Genomic DNA, 26,748 nt, shown 5'->3' on the forward strand with positions numbered 1-26,748 from the left:
GCTCAACAGTTTTAAGATTTACTATTTCCTTAGCATTATTATCCTCTAACGTCTGCCGACGATCTTTTTAAAAAAAAAAAAAAAATCACATACAACTGGCGATTATTATTAAGTTATACCTTGACCAGATGTCATTTTCTTCGTCTGTTTTTACTTGGTTAAAATCTCTTTAAAAACTTGCTCATGCCAGTGATGGTATCTAAATGTATTTATGTTATTTTTGCTTTTTTGCCTTCTCTATCCTGACAAATTATCTTTTCCCTACATATTTAAACTGCTTTTATTGCCAATTTTTCTCCATTCTTCCCATGACTTTTGTGCTATAAATAGCGCCACGCGACTTTTAATACAGACGGGAGATAACTCTTAAATTTTGACCCAGATTCTTGCTGAGTAAAAAATACATGTAAATACTTTTGAAACCCAAAAACCAAAATAAAAAACAACGGGGCGGGGCACTTTGAGAGGGGCGGGCGGGGATGAGAATCTAAAGTTTAATTTTACCTGGCCTTACATATCAAATACCCAATGTAGATCTTAATTAATCCAAAACACAATCTCCGCAGTACACCTGCACTTTAAATCCATGAATGATTTATACGTTATTCCAATACTTCTAACACTCAACATCACGTAACTTCCGGTAATGTACGTGTATCCCCAACTTTGAATTACAAATGGAACGTTTCCAGATTTGATTTAAATTTGATAAACAGTATTTCGACGGAAAAGAAATCCACCTTCGGCTAATAATTAATCCAACACTAATCAATGAAAGTTGGCCCTCAACTTCACACGGCTGCAATTAATATTTCCTCCAAAATTTGAATTTGAATTGCAACATTTGCAGATTTAATTTGAATACCAGAATTTCGTTGGAAAAGAAATCCCTATAAATATTTTTCAGGTGGAAGGTCGGCAAATAGTCAATCCAAAATTCATAATATAGTTTAATTTGTGCCTTCATCCTCTCACTGTTACAGTTAATATACATCAATGAAACATTTCAAACAATAAAAATGCATTCTCAGGTAGGAGTTTGCTATACATGTATATTGTCTTTTATTTTTATTACATGTCGGTCCAATTTCCAAATATTATCCAAAATTCTTTCTGTATTTTATGCATCTTTATTTTAGTTGTGTCAAATATATACTCTCTCCGTTAGAGGCATCTCCAGACTTTGAATTGATTTTAAATATTCCTCCAATCCCAACTGTAACTGTCCAGTCTTCAGACAAACCCCGTTTGCTATCTAGTAGCACAATACATGTAGCTCTTCAACCGGATCCAGGAATTTCACAACGGGGGTGGGGGGGGGGGTGAGTAGAAGGCAGGGGGGTCTGGGGGCTGTATTGAAGCCCCAGTGGGTCCCCTGATGGGGGTCCGGGGGCGAAGCCCCCTTGAAGCTGACGAATTCTAACAAATAAGAGGTGTTTTTCCTTGATTTTATACAAAAATTTCAAACGGGGGGGGGGGGGGCGCCCGGCGCGCCGGCGCTGGATCCGCCTTTGTCAACGAATGCTATACACTCTGACATGACATTTCAATTTGCTTTTATCACCAATACCAGTTTTCTTTAAAAAAATGAGAAGACTACTTAAACAGAACAAAGAAAATTAATTAAGAGAGAGAAAGGCCTCAAACTGCTAATTTACTTATATATATTGCATGACTGTATTCCCTGGCCTGTTCGTTGCAATTTTGGTGGCAAATGTAAAAGATGATTGCTTTAATGATTGGCTGAGATCCAACGTTGTAGAAATCATACTTAAGTTATTTTCACATGCACGAGAATTTCTACACTGGACCAAAAATTGATCAAGAAATTGAAACAATTGGTTAAGAAATGTATTGTACACAAAATATCTTGGACATCTTAGAACTGTAAAGATACCGGGACTCGTGACATAAAAAAAATAACTAATTTTAAATGAAATTGTGGGACAAAAAAAGGTCATTGTGGAAATTCATGGCAACAGTTGTACATATGGTTGTTCCTTCTTCTCATGGTTAAATTGTGTAGGTTGGAATGAAAAATAATAACTTAAGAATTTTTAAATGAAAATAAGAAGGCAAGCAATCTAAACCCACACAGAGACGCTATCTATACGAGTCGGCTGTACTATAATTTAAATCATAAGAATATAAAATGGCAATAATTTTGAATAAAGTACGCATGAACCACAATGGTTCGAAATTCATCATCGACACATTTTCTTGGTTTAGGTTTACATCGTCATTCCTTACGTGTGATTAATTTTACTGTGCATGAAAGTATTAATTAGGATGCTTGTATATCAATGCTAGTAGATGTATTAAGAATTGTGTCATTGCTGTTCCTTAAAAGATTTGCAAAGATTTTTTTTCTTCTTTAATTCAGTATTCCCATGTAAAATTATACTCATTTCACGCGGCCAAGATGAACAAATCTGATTTTACCCTTGTTTACATTACATATACATGTAGAGAGAGAGAGAGAGAGAGAGAGAGAGAGAATTTATTATTTATTTTCTGGAGATCTATGTGAAACCCACTGTTATGGCCCATTCCAATTCCAGGGTGCATGGTTCGAACAAAGCTGATTCTACGCTTATACATGCATACCTTTATGAATACTACAGTAATTGTAGCCCTGCTTTCTACTGTAGCACCACCCTAGACCCGAGGGTCATCTACATGAATCGAGAATGCTGGCTCATCAGTGTGAATAAACTGTTTTCCTGAACTTCATCGGTTGATTAAAAGTTTTACACATACATGTATTTTAATGCCAAACTTGGTAGCAGCAGGTACGCTTATAATACTTATACATACAGACTGTAGGGTATTTATTGTACTTAGTCGTATGTACTGTTAACATAAAAAAAAATTACATTTTGTATACTGGTATATATTGTCAATACAGGTTTATGATCACATGTAAATTTGATAACCCCAACTGCTGCACCTACAGTTACTTGTATGGATTATATCATATACGTCTTATATGTGTGTGTGTGTGTGTGTGTGTTTATATCCTTTCATTCAGAACTTTCTATCTTATCATTGTAATAAGCTTGTATGCTATTGCCTTCTTGGCCAAAAATTGGAAAATCAAAAATTATCTAAGTTTTATTATCTATATCGTCTTTGAAATTCACTGCAATGTTCAATACTTCTTGGAAGATAAATTTTGGCATTTTTTTTCATATACAGGTAGGAAAGAAATATAATGGAATACAACTTTGAAATACTTTATTAAATCTCCGTGTCTCAAAATACAAATACATGGTTCAATGATTTTTTTTATAGTATATCCCTGTTTTTATGACCACTTGCCACAAACAATTTTTTAAACCAAAAATGATGAAAATAGATACAAAATCTTTGTTGACATGAGTGAAAGGAACAGCTTTAGCCAAATCAAGTTTATCTTTTTAGAAATTCCAAAAACTGAGAATAAAAAATGTAAAGAGTAAGAAGGGGGCGGGGGGTCAAAATGGGACAGTTTCTTAATATTTTAGGAAATAAGTCCAAAAATATATCAATCTATGCATTCATTTTTGTTTGTTTGTAGCAAGTATCCTAGAGGTGCAATGATCAAGTTTCTACTACAACCTTAATGTATTTAAGTAAAATTGTACACGTCGTGAAAAATGTTCTGTCAAAATTTTATAAAAAAAAAAAAAAAAGATGTTGAATAAAAAATGTTCAATCAAAAAAAAACAAAACCAAACAAACAAGATTTTTGTCTTTCAATTAAATCGTCTACAACATGAAAAATGTTCAAACAAACAAAAACACAGCATTTTTGTCCTTCAATTAAAATTGTATACAAATTCAAACATAAAAAAATGTTTAAACAAAAGAAAATAGCCAGCATTTTTGTCCATCAATTAAATTGTATTAAAATGTATACAACATGAAAAATGTTCAAACAAACAAAAAACAGCATTTTTTCTATCAATTAAATTGTATACAACATGAAAAATGTTACAAAAAACAGCATTTTTGTCCATCAGTTGAACTCTGAGACATAGTGTGGGACATCGTATTCCTCGGTTGTAACTTTGAAAGCATCGCAGATTTTCAAAAGTTTTTCTTTTGATAAAGCTCTGCTAGCAGTACAAACGGCAATATTACACATTGGTTCTTCTGTCTCTGAAGTTGCATGGCTCAGATCTTCTTCAATAGGAGTGTATATAATATCGGGGGCATTTTGGAATGTCTCCTTCCAAATCTGGCTTTTGAAGACTTCAGCATGCAGAGAGGGTACGCACATCACGCCCATGATATGGCAAGCTGGTTTTTCTTTGGGAGGAACAGGCTTTATTCCACAGGCTATCAAGAAGGCGCATCTGACCATATCAACTCCATAGCACTTCAGGATCCAGTGTCGGTTGTAGAAGCCGCCCATTCTTGCGTTGATTTCTATAAGTTTCGGTCCCGTTGGTGACATCTTCATTTCTACGTTAAAGACACCGTTGATCAATCCTACCTCCGTGCAGCACTGGTAAGCTGCAGTAATGATTTGACCAATTTTATCTGGACGGAGACATGATGGCATGCATGCTGCGGTTTCTGTGAAGGAACCTGGTCGTGTGGGACCGTTGTCCGATACGAAGGCTGCTATAAGCTTACGTTTGTAAATCACTAAATCTACATCATGTTCTGTCCCTTTGAGACATTTCATGACCATCATGCTGTTTCCGTGCCCAAGACCAATCCCTGGAAAATCAGACTCGCAGGTTAGCTGGTCCTGAAGAGTGTTGAAGTATTTGGTACATTCCTCTAAGTCGTGACACAACTTTACACCAACTGCACTGGAGCCATACTCCAGCTTCAATACGCAAGGGAGGCCTATATCTGCCACGGCTGATGGTAGGTCCTCGCTTTTTTCCACATGAATACATTTTTCTGTGTACAAGTGTGTTCTAGGAAAATGGGGGATGTCCCCAGTGCGGCTATATAGCGTTTGGTGTGTCTTAGACTTCTTTTTTGCGTTCTTTGCTCCGTCTACCCCTGCACCCATCAGACCCATTTTGTCGTTAATGATGGCAGCTAAGGGTCCGCAATCTTCCCAGAATGTGACACAGCCGTCAATGACGATTTCCCGCTTTTGAAGAATCTCAATGATGTTTTGAGCATGATCTTCGTCTCGTGTATGGTCTAGGAAATCGTATCGAATGTACTTGCTGACTTTGGGAGCCATCTCTTCCGGAAAGGTATCAACGAGAATAACCTAAATGAAATCAGAGAGCTACATTATAGTACAATCTATATGCAAGAGTGAACATTCGAATCAAATATTGACAAAGTACATACATGAACATGCACTGGGATGCCCTAGTCTAAATGCCTTTAGAATGACTTGATAAAATTCAATTAAAAAAAAAAAACAAAAAAAAAAAAGTTATACACCATTTTCATTTTCTGAAGATGTAATGATTGCCCCCTTCCCCCCCCCCCCTTCCCGCCTTGTATAAATTAATTTTAAACTTTCTTAGCTGTCTTACAATATACAGACTTTCTCTGGGTTTTTTTTTCTTAAATTAAAAATACTGTATTCTAATGATGACATTGCGTACAGAAAAACAAACTAAAACATACCCTAATGTTGTCCCTGATGGCAGCATCCAGTATAAATTTCTTGCTGCTCACCCCCAAGTTTAGAACGAGAACAACTTTACCCTGGACCATGAATTTCTGAGATCTTTCTATCATTGTTTCCACCAGGGGTGCCACTGACTTTCCAGTTTGAGAGGGATTTATGAACTCGTAGAGTTGACAGTTGATGGTACAGTCATGACTGTTGACCTCTATTCCGTAGGGGATGTAATTTTCACCCCTCTTACTCAGGAAATAGTCAATTCCTGTTAAATTTGAAATTATAAAGTTTTATCGATCAACACTTAAAATAAGTTCTTAACTGTGTTAACAAGAAATTCTGGTGGAGTCCATGCCTTACCTATGACGTCTGTCTGCCCTCCTATGCATCCCCTTTCGGCCAAAGTAAGCGTATTCTCGTGGTTTATTACACGTTGGAGGAGTTTCTCAGATCCTATTTTAATCGTTTCTACTATGCGTTCCGTTTCATCCGCTAGACCCCACTGGATCATAGTCGTTTGCAATGACTGTGGCACAGTATTGTCGCCGTTGATTGGTTCATTTTTCTTTCCGACACCACAGATAAGAGTGGTGGTGCATGGTACGTCTCCCGGTCCTCGACAGACATTGGCACGAAGACGAAACGAATAGTCCTTCATTGCGTTATCTATCAAGTAGAAATAAGAAACAATAGGTTTTAATCAATTTTTAAGAATGACTATTTCTAGTGATAATTCTAATTTTTTTTAACATCGTCCCAAATCGTATATACCTTCCTCACATGGGCCACAAAACACCTCTACTAAAAGACCGTCTCCGGGGTCTAAAGCCTGAAGCAGCAGAATTGCTGCATCACAAATACCCTTGGAATCCATCCTGTTGTGAAATGATACCCCCATACTTCCATGCCACTTTATTCCAGATGGTTTCACTACAATCTAAAAGTAGAATAAAAACAAATTTAGTATCATAAATTTATTTTGTTAGAAGCCGAATGTCAATAAAACCATTTGATCTGAGAAGGGACTAGGATGGTATTGCTATGCAAGTATTTTTATTACAAATTCAGGTTTGATTGAATCGGTGTTGCATTATGGGTTTATTTTGAAGAGCCATTATAGGAAGTAGATATATTATACCCTGTCCACGCCGTCATCAAGTCTGTTTAAGAAAGATAGAACTTCCTCCTGTATAACGTTATCCACGCCATCCTTGGTCGATATCTTAAGAATCCTAATATTGGCATCGTTTGGTACGTTGTAGGGGTAGGGGATTTTGTAACCAAAGGCGAGAGTTTCTGGGTAGGCTACACCTGCTTCAGCCATCAGAATCCGCGTAAACAACTTGTCGTCTGTTCTTTTGACCAGTTTTAGCGAGCTGGACATTGGGCAGTCGAGATTCACCTCTAAATCCTCTCCATCACCAGTTTGGCCCTCTGTAATGGCCCGTGTGAAGAAATTCATGAAGTATGTCACTCTTCTGGGTGGATCGAAGACGTCAATAAAAGTCCTCCCTCCCGTATCAAAGGATATCGCTTTGTGAACGTAAAGGCTATTCATGGTGGGGTCAAAGTCACTAGGAACGACTGTGATCCACGACTTTGACATGACAAGAAGCATATCCCCAGGACACTGCCGACCACCCTCCAGTAAAATTGCCATGCATTCCACGGGCGACGACATAACTACGATGGAAATCCCTGAGGTAGGTGGGGAATCTCTGGGATCCTCCGTTCTGTCCACCGTTTCCGGAAAGTTTGTTTCATACAGAGAGTACTGCAGGGCATCATAATAGTTGTAAATGTACTTGTCATTTTCTGGTGCCTCCTCTACAAAGTCTGGTGGTCCCAAATCGACGTCCCTGTCCCACTCACAATAGGATCCTACAGTTGTTGTGTACTGGTCGGCCGGTAATTTCTTTCTGAAGGCAGCTCTCAGGTTTTTCTGGAAAAATAAGGAAATATTGTTAAATTCCTTTTCGTGATTTTTAAAAAAAAAATAAATTCAACCTCAAGCAGTTTCTTTTACATTGATTTCTCAAATAGAAAATTGAAAGTTTTGTTAAAATATTGAATGAAAATGTTTCCATATGTTTTTCCTGTATTTACCTTCAATTTGTCTTTTGATGATATTTTTTCCATCTTTTTAATAGTCCGAAGTCTGTACACAGGAGACGGGAGACAACGGACTGATCTGTGAAAGACTTTGAAATAAAATATTTATGCAATACTTTTAATATTTAGGTATAAATCATTGAAATATACCAGTTGTATTTACCACCTACACAGTAAGTGTGCTGGCGAAGTAATTTTGTTTATGGATCTTTAGAATACCTCTATTGAAAAATTTTTCATCATGAAAATGCCGAAGCTAAAATTACTTTATGGTTTTATATGATTTTGATTTTTTTGCGATATTTTTTTCAGAGAAATTGTAAAAATTGTTTTGTTTGCAAATAAGACACCCAAGAGCTTAAAATTTGATGTTAATTAATGCATAATATAAATATCTACATGTACATGATGTCAAAAACGGTGAGATGGTCATTGTATAATTTAATTAAAATTAATTTAATAATACAGTATTTTATGTTCTTTCACAAACTTCATGCAAATAATTTATACAGATATAAACAATAACATGTCTAACAGTCTTTGTTTTATAATGCAGGGATAAGGTTGTAATGACTGCAGAAAAAAAAAATTACATAACCCGCGGGGTTTTTTTTCTGCAATGTCGCAACCGATACTCCCGCATTAACAAACATTAACTTTTTGAAGAGATGTATGTTTGATAAAATCCTTTTTTTTTAAATTTCTCTTCATTTAATGACTATACAGATGATTTATCCTACTACCAATGTACATGTACCAATAAAATTAGTGTTACAAGGTTTGAACAAGGACGACTCCGTGGTTGTCTCTAAATCAATCCCTTAAAGAATCAATTCAACTTCACATCTCAGATTTTGACTGTTTTATGGGTAATGTTAGAAAATGAACTTTTTTTTTTGGTTAAATGAAAATAAGAAAAATTCTATGTCGTAACTCGTAAGGTATGTCACTCGTCCGCTTTTGAAAAATGTTGGTCAGAACCTCTTATTTCAAAATTATTAATCAACGATTTAATTAATGTTTAAATCATATTTGAATCAAACAATGCAAACTGTACAACATTCAATTACCAACAACACCGCTAGAATTTTTAATACCCAAAATATTGGTGCGAATAGTAACTGGCATTTTACTTTCTAAGTTTGATTTATTCTGTATGAGAAGATATCTAAATTAAAAATATATACTTCTCAAAAAATCCTTGATATAATATAGTGTAAGGAGTGATGTGCAATGCAATTATTTTTCTGAATATTATACTAGATCTACATCTCATGTTCAAGTATAGATATTTATTTTTAGATAATACAAAAAGTTATTATAGAATTGAAAAAAAAATCAACATCGATTATTTACTCAATATAACAAAATTAGCCTTTTCTTCCGATTTTGAGTTAAAAACTTAAAACTTTGTGACAGTGAACCTCCAAACTTTGTAACGCATCATTACAGTGAATCGGCATATATCATTCCATTCTAAAATACAGTTATTAAGTTAATATTTACATATCAAAAGGAAAATCGGCATGTAATTTCAAAATCTGATTTAGATTATCCAGTACTTTCCTTAAGATCCATTGACATGTCATGGTCAATCAGTCATGCTCTATTTCCCCAACGCATATCTATATCTTTGGCATTTTCCAGCAGTATACGGACTGATTAACTCCACAGTTGTAATAACGTCATAATTTAAATTTTTCCGCAAAATTGTATATTGTTAGTACGAGGTATTATCAACATTTTACAACTGTGTGCGCGACGCTCTTCTTACTGGTCTACATGCACTATAAACTAATGGCAAGTATTTAGATCTATTTTAAAATGCATTGAGTGTAAAATTACCGACTAAACGGTATGTAACTTTTATAATATTAGTCGTTTCCATTAAATGTAAATAGAATAAATTTTATGCTACTGCAGACTTTTTGACACCAAGAGCGTGCGCGACGTCATATTTCGAATTCCGGTTAGGACCGGTACAATTTCCAGCTGAATTTGTCCAAATTGAAAATTGGAGATATTCAAGTTTATTCAGAATATAACTTTGGGCAATACAGTCCATCTGTTTACAAAAATAGCATAAAATAACAACATATTATATTACAAAAAATGACTCAAATGAGCCTAAATTGGGGAGTGAAACCCCTGGTCAAGTGTTCCTCAGTCCCACAGTTACACTCATTTATACATGTACATGTAGTATACAATACTACAATATATCCTCCAGTTAATTTTCGCATTTTGGTTTCAATTTCTGTTCAAAGTATAATTTTCCAGTATTTCTTTTCTAAAAATGACACGCTCACTGAAAATTTTATCCATTGATTTGAAAAATATGAACGATGATTTTCATTCTCTACATATACTATTATTCGTTTAATTCGTAAAATCTAGACATTTTTTTTTATTAATCTAGATATTTTAATTTATATTATACATTAATTAGTAGCAAATTTTACCTCAAAATATTGCAACCAAAACAATTTTTACATTTTCGCTGAAATATATATATATATATATATATATATATATATATAAATATATATATATATATATATATATATATATATATATATATATATATATATATATATAATTTAAAAGTTGTCAACTTGTCATATTGTAAAATTTTGTATCAATTACGGCCACCCGGTACATTCAAAATTTACGGATTGGTCCAACTCTTTTAATGTTGAAATCATATTTACAAGAAATATTTTAAAGATCCTGCAAGTAAAATTTTCGTGTGGTTTACCTTCTCAAGCAATTAACTGGTGGATATTTATTCAAACGGGGTGATATGTCATTTGGCATATCGTGACATGGCCAAGTGACGTACTACATGCATGTATATGTTTGAAATTTAACCGAACTTTCGATTTTTTTTTATTCAGTCAAGCATATTATTATTATCCATATAAGATGATATTATTCATTACAGAAAAGACTGAAATACAATTTAACAAAAAAAATTGCATTTTTCATTTTGAAGTCAAATGATTACTCGAAATCAAGACTCGAAAATAAACTTAAATTATAATTAAGAAAATAAATATCGAGAATTTTTTGATTGCAGTTAGAATCAGTATAATTTCCATCGGGGGGGGGGGCAATTTAAAACTTGGCAATTTTCTCTCCCTCTCTCTCTCTCTAAATTTTGCACTTTGATTTCAATCTAAAAAATATATCAAAATACACATATTTGAAAACAATTTTTCTCATAAATATCGTATGAAAAATTCTATGTCTGATTGTTCTGGACAGTTTTTTTTTTTTTAAATAAATTTAACAGCAATTTATCTTAACTCTAACGCTTTATTTGCAACACTTTCTACATTTTTCCTGAAAAAAGCTAAATATTCATATAAAATTATTTAGAGCTTAATTTAATTTAAACAATATTTTATTATGATTAAACATAACTGGATTGGACAGCAGGCACTGTCTGTACAAGTCCTCTCCGCAATACAGGTCAAGTTATACATATTACAAGTAAATATTAATTACATAACATTGAAAAAATATATACATGTATATATTCTAAAGAGATTTATAGAAAAAAAAAGACAAAATAAGTAGAAAAAAAATATGAGCTGATGATACTCCATAAGTTTGCATTTAACATATATGACTGATAATTATAATAATACCAGTATCAATGTGAAAGTTTAGAGCTTAAGATCGGTCTTTCAATGAAAGACATAAATTGGTGAATATTTCATTTTCTGAAACAGTGATAGATCGAAATGGCCAAGTGACGTAGTACAATTTAAATTTTAAACAAAATTTGGAATTTTTTTTTTTATTTAGTGAAGTACATTATCCAAAATAACCGTTACAGATATTATAATGTTGAAAATTTTAAGCGCAATTTAATAAAAAAAAAAAATATTTTTGTTTTAATAGCCAAGTCAAATGATTACTTGAAATCAACACACAAAAAATGGATCAAGAAAAACAAGCATCGGGAATTTTTTTTAAGTGCGTAATGGAAAGTTTTATAAAAAAAATATATAAATGAAATGAAATAAACCAAAATGTATTAATAATCAAAAAAGAAAAGTATTAAATAATAAAAAAAATTCCATGAGTAAATGCAGTTACTTTATATCTCGACTGTACAAGTGATCACGCGGAAGGATGGTGTTTCGGTGACATGCTTTGACGCTTGAAAATATTTACCTCCAGTATTGACTACAGTAAAGTTCGAGGCTTATCAAGGAACGGGCAACGAGAACTTATGGCGTTCTGCATTTTGTTAACGTTTTCTTTGCGGTTATTGACCCAACAGGACATTGACCCCGCAAATCTGCTGAACCATAGGAGCTTGCTCCCGAGGTGCAAAATACTAAGAATTTATATACTCGCAGCTGATACAAGCTGTTAGTAACTTAGTATGATTTTTTTGGAAAAAAATGTTTTTTCACTTGCTCTCCCCTAGTTAGTTCGGATCGAGGTTTAACAATTCATCTTTTTCATCGCAGCTTTGTCTGAGCCGCAAACTTTGCACAGATCGGTATCGATCGATCGTATTACTGCAAGGTTGCGCATGCTTGGTGGCAAATTAATTGATCGGAAAATAAAGAGAAATAACTGCTACAGTACTTACGGTAATATTATTAGGAATAATTTTCTCGTTTTTCACACACAATATAAGAACGTTTCTATGGATACAGAACAACGTGATCGATCTTAAAGTTGCCTACAAACAAATATTTTTCAATGATTGATATAGACGAAGAGTGAAGCCATTCATATTATGCACATAACTCTGTTTAAAAAGGGGCTTATTTATACGCAACGCAAGCTGAATTTTTAAACGATAGATATTACTTCCTTACTGGAAGAATTCCAATTACGCGCCTCAATATGATGTGGAATTTGCACACGCACTTTAAATTCCGGTTCCCGCTTGTTTGCGTGACCTTGTATGCGTCATGAACTGTAATGTACTGTACCATGTGTACCGACTCCCTTTGTAAATTTTATCAGGTATTAATATAAAAACAAATCACAAATTCTGCATTTTAAAACTAAACATTTACCTTAGCCAGTTTGTTCTTTCTAAACTTTGATATAAATATCACCAGAATTGTAATTTTGTATATATAAGGGGAGCTTTGCTTTTAAATATCGCTGACTCTTCTTTTTTGGTGAGATCTCGGACCATTTTGCTAAGGTTGCAAACTGCGGTAAAAACACTGTTACAAGCAATGCGCATGCTAAATGTCATTTAAGCCCTCAGCTCTCTCGTTTGTGACCAAGAGGTAAAGGTGACACAGATTTCGGACACTAGCCATATCGATTTTTTTTTTCCAAAATAAAAAAAACTCTCAGTTTACATATATATTAAACAGATATCTAAAGAATATCTCTGAAATGTTCATTTTTTTAGTAAATGATTTACAGATCAATACGATATGAACAGATTGAGGTTCATCGAGATTTTCGTCTGTAAACAAGTCTTTCATTCATTTTTTTTTTTACTGAGCTAAGTACTTGACCATGTTGATTTCTGATTAAGCTGTTAAGTTATTGTTGATAAAGGACACCGTCTTAGATTGTTTCTAGTGGGATTATAAATAAATTGTCTAAATAAAAATATAATGGGAGTTTTTCTTTTTGTTCGGATATTTATCAAGCTTCGTCAATCATGAGATAAATACTAATTTTTCCACTTTTTACTTTAAAAATATTCTTTCATCAAATTCATGCACACATTCATGCGAAAAATAAAATAAAGCAGTATTCTTAATGTGTCTAGGCCAAGAAATCTGCATGTGCATTGTCTATACTCTACTTGTTCTATCGAAGAAATGTATACTAATTAAAATTTCAGGACAACAACCAAAATACTAGCATTTACAATCACTTACGGTGTTAAGTCACTGCTAAATAAGAGTCCTGCACCACGAATGGCGACGCTGGTCCAGCTTTAAGTTTGCCATTTGGAGGACATTATCGCCAATATTGGTGAATTTTTTAGTGTGCACGACCTCCAAACTTTGGTAACTTATTATAGAGAATAACGCGCTTATTCCGGCTGAAACTGGTTTTTATCCCAAATGTTAATCAGAACTGGATTCAACTGGTTCTGCTGAATAATTCTCTCTCTGTCACATTGTTTACAATCTTTACAATCGATGAGTGAGAAAGGAAGTAAGAAAAACACAAATAGATCTGTAGAAAATTGCACTCGTATTTGAGCCAAGTCTAAAATTGTTTTTGTGATTTACCATAATTTTTATTGTTTTGAGCTTACGTAGCGGCACTGATGCAAGGATTTTTACTTCAAAAAACTATGTAGGAGATATCCCCGAAATGAAAAAATAAAATACACTGTAAGAAGATAATGCAAGTCTAGATATAATTCCTAACTGTACATAAAAAAATTATGGAAAATTATGACGTGAGAAGAATGCTACAGTCTTTGTTTACGTAAAGACGCCCATCTTTACAGGAGTTTTCAATGTGAGTGCATGTAAAAAATTAATTTAACATATACCAAGGAATAAGAAAGATAACTTTCGAAAAACATTATTTATCGATCTTCTGTCCCTCGGCTTATTCGGTCATCTCACGTGTGACATTGTTACGAAAAAATATCTCGATAAATAGACACATCATTTTGTGAACTACAATTCATTTTGAACTTTCTTTCAAGTATGAAATTCAGTCTTTTTTTTTCTTCAAGATAATGAAATAAAATCTCTCTCTCTGTGTGTGTTGCTATCATAGTTTTTGTGTGTGTGCGTATGTGTGTAGATCATGTGCATGTGTTAATGTCTGCTGTTCGGTGTTCTTGAGCATGAACGTCTCTTCAAATAATTATCTGAATAGTAAGCACATTATACAGGTCTACAGATTAATGCTATGTTAATGAATAATAGTATGTGTATCAGGTTTTTATGTATCTTGACTCATTTGTTGTTTTTTTTTTATAAGGAAGAAATATAAACATTTTCCCCACCTTTATTTACGAGATATGTAAATTATAATATTAGGATTGAGTTGCCTTTCTTTGAATGAAAAGAAGGGAGAAAATGTTCAATGTTCACAACTGATATACTGCCAAATTTTACTGATGTTCTAATTAATCTGCTTGGACCTAGGACTATTTCAAGCATAATCGTCAAAATCAATGCAATATTGCAACCAGTACATGCTTTGAAAGTTGTCCAAGCTTGATGTGGATTACATTCCTATGTATAGACCTCTGTATTTTTTCTCCTCAGCGACTAGATATGTGAATAATATATGTTGTGACCCTATTCTCTGGGTTTTTTTCCCCAATAAATTTTGCTGATGACTTTTTGTTTCATTCTATTTTCATTTTCATTATTATTATTTTTTGTTTGTTTTATTTTTTTGGCTTGTGTGTGTTTTTTTCCCGAATTTTTGAAAGATGAAAGATGGGTGGACGCTAGACATAGAAAAACTTGAAATGGCCTTACTCATACATGTATATACAGTCGCTAAGGAGAAAAAAACAGAGATCTACATAACCGTCTGTCTGGGGGTATAATCCACATCAAGCGTTGACAACTTTGAAATAGTTACTTTCAAAGTCGTAAATTAGTATATGTACTGGTTGTAATATAGCAATGAGAAATTGACAGAATTTAAAGATTTTGACCTGCATAATTAATTTCAGGACTTAAGATTTTGTTTGTTTTTTTGCTGATATGGGGTGTCCAAAATTAATCAAGGCGCACGTGGACGCTAAACAGAATAAACTTAGAATGGCCAAATATATGTTAGGACCCAGCTTTTGTTGTTTACTGATGACCTTTTATTTTATTGGGGGGGGGGGGGCTTGTCAAGTTGTACCCCCTCCAACAGAAATTACTTCCTACGGATCCGATACACACCCAAAAAAAAAAAAAAAACCAAAACTAACCGTGTTGATTGTTCTGTCATGCAAATTTTGACGTTATCTTGTGGCAGAAATACAATTTTGTTCTTGTAAATTTTATGTTTGCTGCCGCCCTATAAAGTCCAAATTTACAACATGATAGTTTTTCTGTTAAACATTGTCAAAGCCCGTGATCAGAGCAGATCTATTAGAGAAGTATTAGGCTGCATAAGAATAATGTAGAACTGTAGCTAAGTCAGCCTGAAATATGGATGGAAGACCGAAAAAATAAGTTTGATCTGGAGAAAACGTCTTAAATTTACGGTGGACATCTTGAAAGTTATACATAAAACAAAATTTTAAACTATCTTATCAGAATTTTGCTTATAATTTGTTTTTTTTTTAAATTAATTTTCGTATTTCGAAGTAATAGGGATATCTTTTAACTGTTTTAAATAGACCTTATTTGAGACTTTCGTAACGTTTCGAAAATTTACCCAGCCATTTTAACAACGCCACACTTTCCCCTTTTGAAATTTGCTGTATGTTTTAGTGTTTTCATACCTTTTTTTCATATTTTACACATTTTCACCCTCTGTCTAATTGTTGACTCGAATTTCAGAATTTCGATACCTGATTATATGTGTGACTTGACCCGAATATGACTGTTTTGTTTAATAAAAGCAGTTTGAACCGAATTTTCCTTAGTCTTTTTAAATGGGGACCGAACTGTTCCCTTTGTTTCTTATTCAAACATTGCTTGATCCAAGGTTTTTCGATCAATATTTCTTTAAATACATATGATGAAATGGAAAAACTAATTTAACCTGCCTCAGTGTCTTTAACGAGGAGTCTCTGACAAGACTGTGGCTCTACTGCTTTGTGCTTATTTAAAAAGCGGGGGGGGGGATAAAAAGTTACTGAAACTTAAGGAATAGTGTTTCGACTAGTTAGAATATAAAAGATCAAGAATCAAAATAAGTTAAAGTTTTGGAACCGAAACCCCCCCCCCCCCCCGAAAAACTGAAATATCCACTGAACAAGTTGCCAGCAATTGTTACTTGTCTGAATTCATTTTTTACTTGCCCGATTCTGAACAGATATGAAGAAATTTGTAGAATTTTGTTTTCAAGATTAAAGTAGCTACAAATAATATTGACTTAAAAAAATATTTAATCATGAAAATAATAATAATAAAAAAAAAATCATAATCTAAAATACAGTAGCACTGCTTGTACCTGGAGTCGATTGCCCTCTCTTGTTTGGTAGGGTGTGTCTGAGCCCTTAGGATTGTAACGTTTTGTATTTATCCCATAAATGTAAAAAATAAATAAATAAAATAAAAAAAAGATAATAATAATACTAAAAATACTTGTTCGATCATGCACATTGCACATGTGAATATGAACACGGGAGTCAAAGTTCGCATGAAAAACTAAACAAAAAATAAATTTTTATTTTAAGCAGACTTACACCAAATATGGATATGAATCAATATACTAGTATGTGTTCAGTGTAAGCTTAGAATGGTGCCAGGTTAGCAGTGCATGTTTGGTACATACATGTATTCGGGTATGTTTCGGCACTTCCCTTATCCGTGAAGTGGACGTGCTTGTTTCATTTTGCATAACTTAAAATATCTTACCAGATTGACAAAGGAATCGGATCTTGAAAATATTTTTATACATAATCGGACTTTCTGACGTCGCCAACAAACAGATTATTGAGATTTTGACAACTTTCCTTTCACCCAAAACAAAACACAAATATATATACGTCACATTTATCTACATTTCTATATATCTTTGTACTGATTAGATAGAAATTCTCACCATGAACTTGTTCGAAGGGCAGGCTTCCTGGTACAACAAACTACATCATAGCTTAGATAGCATGATTTTATGTGGGGTGTTTTTACCAGAATGTTGGATATATGTAACAAAACATCGTTTTCACAAACGTCAATAAATATTACGTATTTAAAATAAATTTAATAGACCTACAAAGTTGTATTACATCAGCTGTTTTACAGAGTTTGCATGTGGTAAATTTATTATAAAAAGATAAACTGATAAGATGTGTAAATAGACGACTAGCCCTAGTCACAAGAAATCCATAGACCTCGACGATCACCAGAGTATCATGCAATACAACGCATCTACATGCTTTTTCTTTTACAAAAGCTTATGGTCAAGATAAAAAATTGACCTTGCTAAAAGAAACTTGAATCAGGTAAATGAACACACATAGTCATTTTGATGACACATATAATTTTAGTCAAGATTTAACTTGCAAAAAAGTAACGACCCCACGTAGAATTACATGATGTCATTTCTTGTGATCTTGTTTACGTGACCTTGGGTTATAGGTGTCAGACCTTTCGGTTAAAGGCACTTTTTGTCATACAGTGTATATATGTTGAACAGTTATTTTTCTCCGTTTCTATAAAGTTATCAAGCTATTTACTGAGAATGTGAACGATGGACAGGTAATAATATTCTTGTATAACTCTGATAACATCTGCAGTGGCTGGGACAGTTCTGTAGAATTTCTTGTTTTTCTTTTTTTCGTTTTAATACGTTTTCTCTAAATATTTACAGATTCAAACGTGAAACCTCATCCCCTATCGGGGATAGGGTATAAATTTCCATATAAAACATATATCACGGTGTAATGTTTGATAAAAACAATTTTAGTGGCATGTTTTAGCTGAACTTTGAAATATACTTTTAATCAATTGTAATTACTTTTTAAAACCTGAAAGACTTTAATTATGCTAATTATCATGTAACTCAAAATGTCTCAATTTAATCGATTTACTCAACATGTCATGAGTTATTCTATCTAAGCCATCTGTCACTCATGCTCAGAATTGTGCTAATTATTGTTATATTTTATTATTTATATGATACATGCAACATTGTTAATAAGTTAAGTCCTAGGCTTCCGATTATTCGGGTGCAATTTTTGGATTTCCAGAATTCGCCCTACCGACCTAAGTTTATAATAAAGTGCTATTCCATCGTTAGCATTTTTATGTTTCATTGTTGCCGGAAAGTTTTACTCTTATTTTCCCCGGTGATACATAACTGGGACTGTTGAAATGGGGGGAGGTACCTCCTCCACAATCCGGTCCACCCCAAAAACCTCACTCAAAACCAGAATATTTGAAAAACTGCAAATTATAGCCATTTAAACAATTTTGAAAGAAATGTTCCTTGTTATTTCACAGTTTATACTTTCTCAGGGGATACCCTCTTACTTACTTACTTATCCTCTCCGTGCCCCGGAGGACGCATGAGGCCGTTCAACAAAGAACGCCACTTACAGCGGTCACTGGCAACAACCTGCCCCTCCTTCCAGCTGCTACAACCTATAGTTCTTCCCTTTCTCTCTCAACGGAGCGTCGCCAGGTGTTCTTTGGCCGTCCTCTTTTTCTCTTTCCCTCAGGGGCCCATGTGAGAGCTGTTCTTATGTGTGAGCTGGCTTCCCTTCGGAGGATGTGGCCTATCCATCTCCATCTCCTTCCTTTGATCGTCCTTGATAGAGGTATGGATTTTGTTCTGTCATACAGTTGTTGATTAGATATCTTTTCTGGCCAGTGTATTTTTAAGATCCTCCTAAGGCATTTCCGATGGAATATGTCCAGCTTTTCGTCGTCTTTCTCGGTGGTTCTCCATAGTTCAGAACAATACAGCAACACAGATAAAACATTTGTGTTGAAGATCTTAAGTTTGGTCTTTGTGCTGTATTGTGCTGACTTCCATACTTTGGTAAGGGATTCAAAAGCAGCCCTGGCTAAGCCTAGCCTTCTCCCTATGTCTGCCTCAGTTCCTCCTGTCTTGTCCATTGTGGCACCCAGGTAGAGAAATGTTTCAACCTCTTCTACTTCCTTATCATTTAACCTGATGGCATCATTCTTTCCATTTTTTCTCATGCTTTTTGTCTTGTCTACATTAATTTTTAAGCCCGTATATTCAGCGACGTCATGCAATCTCCTGGTCTTTTCTTGCATGTCGCTGTGTTTGCTGGAAATAAGTGCAAGGTCGTCTGCATAATCCAAGTCTTCTAAGGTGGACATAAATTTCCAACGTATACCTCTCTTCCTATTGTTGGTATTTCTCATTATCCAGTCTACCACAATGATGATCAGGAACCCAGACATAACACACCCTTGTCTTACTCCTGTCTGTACTTTGAACCAGTCTGTTGTTCTTCCATTCTCTATGACACAACTAGAACTTCCGTCATATAATTTCCTGATGATGTCCACATATACTTCAGGAATCCCATACTGCCATAATATGTCCCACAGTTTCTCTCTTATTATGCTGTCAAAGGCTTTTTTAGGGTCTATGAAGCTTATGTACAGTGTTGCTTGCCACTCTATAGATTGTTCTAATATATTTCTTAGAATGTAAATCTGTTCTGATGTTCCCCTTCCTCTTCGATATGCAGCTTGCTCTGGTCTTAGGCTGTCTTCTATTCCATCTCTAATTATGTCAATCACTATTCTGCAAAACACTTTAGATGGTACTGAAAATAGTGATATTCTTCTATAATTGTCACATATTGTCAGATCTCCTTTCTTAGGTATTTTGACAATGAGCGATCTCTTCCAGTCTGTTGGTATTTCCTGCTCACTGATGATTCTTTTGAATAAATCTGTTAGCTCTGATGCCCTCTACTTATAGGCAAAATGTGTAATGTGTTTAGCTTCTGCAATCTTTGCAAAACATAGGTATGGCATACACAAAAACTTTGATTTTTATTATTGATTTTTATTAGTCCTGTGAGTTTGTCCAAATGATTTTGGCTAAGGGTCAAGATAAATATTATGATATATCCAAAGAAATCTTTATGTCAAGAGTTATTTTCTACTCTTCTTAAAATTACCAAATACTACTTCTATTTCAATATCGCATTAAAAATGCAATTTTAGTGCATGTATAGGACTTAGTCCTAAACTTTTGGACTCATGTCAGGTAAAAAGAAAAATGTTCATGTGATTAGATGTAATAGATATCAAGGAGAAAAGATGACTCGAAGAATGATTAGTTTAAGAGTTTTGACTCATACTAACAGGTCCCGAAAAGAGGGAGGGGGGCATAAATCCCTGTTTCTCAATCCCCTTTATCCATAAATGCTATATGTATTACCGAATTTGTTTAAAATTGATTCATAAAGAGAATGGAACTGTTCATGCAATTTTACACACGACGAAATTGGATTGCAATGACTCGGGTGACCTAAAATAAGTACAAACAGTTAGAAACATTTACATATACATGTACTACATAACATAAACATTTTTCATTATCAATAAATTTATGCTCAAAATAACATTAAGCATCGACATTATACTCCAATAAATTAGTTTTGCATCTGTATATATTTAGTTGTTGACAGATTATATTGACATGCTACAGTGCTGTTATGTAATTTAGTGTCATCAATGCAACATTTATGTCAACAAGGAAGATCTTTATGTCAATATGCAACATAAAAATTTGGATGTTATTATAATATATATATATATATATATATATATATATATATATATATATATATATATATATATATATATATATATATATATATATATATATATATATATATATATATATATATATAAAAGTTTGAGTTTGCCCCTATACCAAGAAAAAAGAGTCTTTGTGTTAAAAGGAAAAAAAACTTTGCTCTTCGTGCTCGGTCGATGTGCTTTTCTGTGAAGTCGATATATCTAGGGATCGACCTCATGAAAGGGCTATATTTGTATAATATATTCTTGATCTTAAAAAGAATGGTATTTTGTAGTTTATGAAGTACCCGCAACGTTTTTCTTGACAATTCTATCGTGCCCTATCGTGTGTGTATCGTTTATCGCATCTTCCGTTTATCGTGTTTTGCGCGGTTTATTAGTTTTTTCCGCGTGTTCCTGTGCATTTGGAAGGCATCTTATTTTATCTCTTTTTTTCACGAAAAAGTTCTAAGTATTCCTATGTATATTAATTACAGATTAAGAAAAAAGAATAATACATTTTCATTGACCAATTGCATCAATGTATAATCAATACTTGAAAAAAAAAAATTAAATTAAAAAGTGCACAGGCCTTCAGATCGCTTTATTATATTACTACCTCTACTGATTTTTCACTAAATAAGATTTTTGCTGATTCCCTGAAAATCACCGTAAAACTGATTCTCTGCAAAAAAGGTGCGTGATTACATACCTATTCGGAACACCTCGTAATTTCCTTTTATCATATGAAAAGTTTCGATAGTTCCAAATAAAATCATGCATATTCATCAGCAGCTCCGTTAAATTACATATAAGGAGGCGTGGCCTAATAAACAATATGCTTTGCAGATTCATGTATTTTATAGACCATTTATTCAAATGCAATGCCTTTCTATTGAATGTATTCATTTATTTTATCTACATTCTAGGTGACCGAAATTTCCATTGCACACTGTCTTCCCACAATTTTTTATTTATAAAATTTGGTGTATTATAGCTGCAGAACTGTAACTGATATATCTGGGGCAGGGGTATAATTTTTTTGTATACCCCCGGTATGTCATTCGGATAAAAAAGATTTCAAATCCTGTGGTCCATACCAAAGCGAGTGGGCTGACAACAAAAAAATGGGGGTATCGTGTTTAAGTGAAGTCTTGAAGACCGTTTATCCTATCGTATACATTGTCGCAAGTCAGAGGTTTTATGTCCATTCTATTTGTTAATATAGAATGGACACGTACAAAACCCGTGGCTTGCGACGATGTATCGAGACGTGTGTGTATCCTGTCGTATCGTTTGTGTATCCTATCGAGTCGTGTGTGTATCCTGTCGTATCGTTTGTGTATCCTGTCGTATCGTGTGTGTATCCTGTCGTATCATGTTTGTATCCTATCGTATCGTGTGTGTATCCTATCGTATTGTGTGAGTGTATCCTATCGTATCGTGTGTGTATCCTATCGTATCGTGTGTGCATCCTGTAGTATCGCATATCATGTCAAGTATAACGTTGTAGATACTGTAGATATATTTTATCTGATTTTTTTTTTTACAAATATATTCATAGACCGATTAATCAATGGAAAATAGTTCCTAAAGTACTGGGAGGAAATGTTGTAAAAACTGTATTTACCTCCACCAAGTAAATTAAAAATTACTTCTTCATAAATGTTCTTGAAAATGTAGATCCCAATGGCATATTGGCAGCGTTAGAACGATTTGGAAAAATATACTAGTAATTAAGCTATAGTTACTGAGGAAATTGTAGCTCTGAAATTGGAGAGAGGGTTTTTTTAACCAAAAGAAGAGAAAGACATTTGAACTGACTTTGGTAAGTTGTTGCCAATGTTAGTTATGATCTTAATTCAAGGTTACATCTTAAAGGTCAATGTCACTAGGCAAAGAGAAAGAAAACAAGTTTCCAGACTATAACTCTGGAACCATTGATTTAAATAAATACATGTATATTGTTTCTGATAATCCACAGGTAAGTCAATATCTTGACTGGATTGATTTCAAACTTGAATACTTTATGTGGCATATATTTCTGATGACATAAATGTGCGCCATTACATTGACTCATCGTCAGATCTCAAACGTATCGAGATGCTGAAATTATGAATCAAGTCGGTACTTATTTTTTTCTGACATTTTTTTTCGTCAAATAAAATCTGCAACATGATGACTATTGCAGATCTTACTGATAAAATTAGATATCAGTAACGAAAACAGTTTTCGAATGCTACAGAGTAAATACAGAAAAAAGGAAGAAAAAGACTATGTTGATCAGTAAATTAAAAAAGGTTCCATTAAAATTCATCATGGGTGCAATAGTGTAACAAATAGATCTCTCAACTCCTCCTCCTCAACACCCCCCCCCCCCCATATGAAACCAAATAAACAAAGAAAAGGGAAAAATAATTTTTAAAAATCTTACCATTTCAAGAATATAAAGTCTACAATCACTGTTAATAAACATACCAGCGTCTCCAATAATAAGAAAGTATTTGCCTTCACCATTTCATCATTCTCTGTTTTCCCTCCATGTTAGAAGTTCCCTCTTCTATAATGGCTTCGAGTTTTTGACATCTTTTGAGAGGAAGTTGTTACAGACTGACGGATAAACAAAGATAAACCTTCTGTATAAAATAAGATTCCGTTCAGTCTGTGCTCACACAGGGGATTTTTTGGAGGGGAAAACCTGCTTTCTCAAGGGTGATTTTTTTTCTTTCAAAAATTGAAGCAGCTAGTACACAGTTTTCGAGATAAGGCTATGAGAACTTTGAATCATCGTTATATAATACTCCTCACTGAAACTATTAAAAAGATATAAAAAAAAATCAAGCACTTGACTTCGATTACTTCAAGACCTGTTGAATTCTACAAGGATCTCGATCTTTTTTATCGAGTAAAGTGACTATATCTGATTATATTTATAAAAATCGGCATTATACAATATTATATATATATTAAAATTATTATTGTTAAAAAGAAGAGAGACACATCAGGGAAAATCTATTGAGATTTAGACGATATTGAACTTATCAATTTAAACCTGTCTACATCTTAATTTAATAAAATTGGACATCAAATTAGGAGGAAATATTGGCAAGGACATAAATCTTTTTCGTTCAAATACTAGTATTCAAAATGGTTCAATCATGAATAGTTTTCGTGGCAATTCATCTCAGATAAATATTGAAATGTAAATTATGTTTATCTGAATTGCCGAGTGCATTGATTCATTTCTACATGTACACATTACTGAACTCTAATGGAATTGATTATGGACAAGGACCTTTTTTTTTAAACGCACTGGTTTAAACTGGATATGATGGAATTCCACAATGCAAATGGAAGAAAACCATAGACTGGGAATTTTGATGAATTCATGTTTATTACTGTTTTGATATTTGAGCACACGTACCATGGAAAAATAGGGGTTGTGTATGAAGAAATTCTAGGCAACGATGAAAAGGAGATTTTAACGGTTTAAAAAAAACAACCCAGTAAACCAATTTTGGCAGCTTTTCAAGGTCATGTATTTCAATACAAATGTAGCAGTCTGTCAGTTTTCGGAATGACCATATCTCCCCCTCTAGTTGAGATTAACCAGGTGGGATCTTAATGATATGTCGGCAACCACTCCATCAGTAGAAGCGTAAATAACACCTTTAACCAGTGAATCTCTAAACTGATTAAGATTTGTCTTTCTTAAAAAAAAAAGTGCATACATGCAGTTGAGTGAAAAACTCGTACGATTAGAAGAGAATGCTGATACCTTGTACAGAGACACGTGATCAGATCACTAAACATCCCCTAACACTCACTGAAATGAAAACTCGAATTTTTAATAAAGAACTTACTTCCCGTTAAAAGGACACATGGTCTTCCTTTTAATCACAGGCATTGGAAGTTATATAATTAATGTAAATATTGAATATGTGCATGTATAAAAAAGGAACCCTTCCTTTTTTATACATGCACATACTCAATATTTACATTAACTTCCAGTGCCCGTGCTTTTTAATGAATAATATATACATAAAATTCAGGAGTCGAGTAGTTAGTTTCCTTGAAACCCAGTAAGTTTTGCATCTGAAGATGTAATAATTAATGAATAATGGAGCATGCAGACAAGATACCAATGGATAAGTATCACAACTATTTTACCGAAGTCGGCTAAAAACAAGATCATTTATAATTTAATTCTCCAAAAGTACAGCCCAACACAATTTCAAAGAGCGATAACTCTAATTTCAACATTCGAGAGAATGTCCTCTGGTAGAGCGCACATTACCCCTCTTTCTAAAGAAAATTCAGGTATGTTGTTACTATCCTTGTCCGTCCGTTAGTCACACTTTCTTCTTTCCCAAAGTCCTCTTTCATTCTAAGCAGTATCCAATTCATCTTTTGGAAGACTATGATTGTAGGTGAACTGTAGATATGAAATAAGATTTCACAACCTTTTATTAGGGGGGTGGAGTTGGGGTCGAAACACGACATTTCTACAAAATTCGTCATCCTCAAACTCGTCTTACATTTTACACTGTAGCCAAATCATCTTTTCGAATATGATTGGTGGTGTCTTGTAGATATGCAATAAGGTTTTGGAATTTCATTCATTTTCACCCTCTTGGTCAAATAGGTATGGAAGGGAGGGGACGAAAACGAAGTTCTTCTACACCCCCCCCCCCCAAAAAAAAAGAGAAAAGGGGCCCGTTTTACAAAAAAAACTTACGACTAAGACCAAAAACTTAAGTTGATTGTAAAATTTTGCAAAATTGATGATTCTGTTTGAAATTGCTATCGTAAAAATATCTTACTACATTCCTTTTAAAAGGATTGAAACCATTTTCAATATAATGTAAATTAAAAAGTTATAAGCAGAATTAAATTGACGTCTTAGTCGTAAGTTCTTTTTTGTAAAACCCAGATCCCACCCCCCTCATATTTTTGAGAAGCCAAATTGTGTCTAGGAATATTGGCAATATCCTGTAGATGTGCAATAGGGTTTCAGAATTTTCATTTTCACCCTAGAGGCAAATAAGGGATCGAAACTTCTTTCTGCAAAACCTCTTCCCCAGAACTCCTCTTCCATTTTACAGAGAACCCATTTCACCTTTTTGAATATGATTTATGATGTTTTGAAGATGTGGTGTTTGATTTGAAATTTTCTCTTTCATAGGGGAAGCCGACTGGGGGCCAGTAAAAACAAAAGAAAGAAAAGAAAGGGAAAAAAAATCTATAAAGACCATGTTCCAGAACTCTTCCTAATTTTAACGCAGTAGCCAAATCAACTTTCAGAATATGATTGGTGATGTCCTGTAGATATGCACTAAGATTTCTGAATTTTCTTTTCCGTCTGGGAGACCAACTGGGGGACTAAAAATTCATTTTTTACACAATTTTTTTTTCTCTCAGAAACTCTTTTGTTTAAACAGAATATTGCTTCATTAAATTCTTTAGTGTCAGACTGGTGATGAATTTACTATATGAAATACTAACATACGAAGCCATTGGCAAAGGCTTAGCTGAGCATGTTATGTTCAATTTGATACAAAATATGAAATAACTATTATTACTTCTTCATTATCCATTATTTATCCATTTACAAAGTTGAATAATTTTAGAGGCAAACACGTGCGGGTAGTACTGTGTTCATGTGTT

The 26,748-nt window shown here is 33.7% G+C and overlaps 2 protein-coding genes across 4 annotated transcripts in view; one reads left to right on the plus strand and one right to left on the minus strand.

Moving 5' to 3' along the window:
* Nucleotides 1-26,748, plus strand: part of LOC133192011 (outer dynein arm-docking complex subunit 2-like) — a 225,845-nt gene that overhangs the window by 19,868 nt on the left and 179,229 nt on the right. The window lies entirely within an intron of this gene.
* Nucleotides 3,963-17,270, minus strand: LOC133192008 (carnosine synthase 1-like). Of its 3 annotated transcripts, none has more exons than XM_061327827.1 (7): nt 17,206-17,270; nt 7,697-7,791; nt 6,729-7,532; nt 6,362-6,527; nt 5,951-6,256; nt 5,593-5,855; nt 3,963-5,224 (listed from the first exon to the last, which is right to left on the minus strand). In XM_061327827.1, exons 1-7 carry the CDS (start codon nt 17,246-17,248, stop codon nt 4,001-4,003), a joined length of 2,901 nt encoding a protein of 966 aa, XP_061183811.1. In that variant the 5' UTR covers nt 17,249-17,270; the 3' UTR covers nt 3,963-4,000. The 3 variants fall into 3 exon arrangements, with proteins under 3 accessions (XP_061183811.1, XP_061183813.1, XP_061183812.1); XM_061327829.1 differs by lacking the exon at nt 17,206-17,270 and adding an exon at nt 13,582-13,693 and having other exon boundaries at nt 7,697-7,781; XM_061327828.1 differs by lacking the exon at nt 17,206-17,270 and adding an exon at nt 13,582-13,693.

This window comes from Saccostrea echinata, unplaced genomic scaffold (genome assembly GCF_033153115.1).
Source record: "Saccostrea echinata isolate AGI-Se365-2 ecotype Australia unplaced genomic scaffold, CSIRO_AGI_Sech_v1 ptg000025l, whole genome shotgun sequence".
In the NCBI taxonomy this organism is placed as follows: Eukaryota; Metazoa; Mollusca; class Bivalvia; order Ostreida; family Ostreidae; genus Saccostrea; species Saccostrea echinata.

Bases quoted from the DNA above. Each gene is read 5' to 3' on its own strand.
- LOC133192008 (XM_061327827.1), bottom strand. From the start codon at position 17,248: ATGTATAAAAATATTTTCAAGATCCGATTCCTTTGTCAATCTG. The intron at 7,792-17,205 runs GTAAGATATTTT...TTTATTTCAAAG, and splicing joins CCGATTCCTTTGTCAATCTG to TCTTTCACAGATCAGTCCGT. The intron at 5,225-5,592 runs GTATGTTTTAGT...GATTTCATTTAG, and splicing joins CCATCAGGGACAACATTAGG to GTTATTCTCGTTGATACCTT.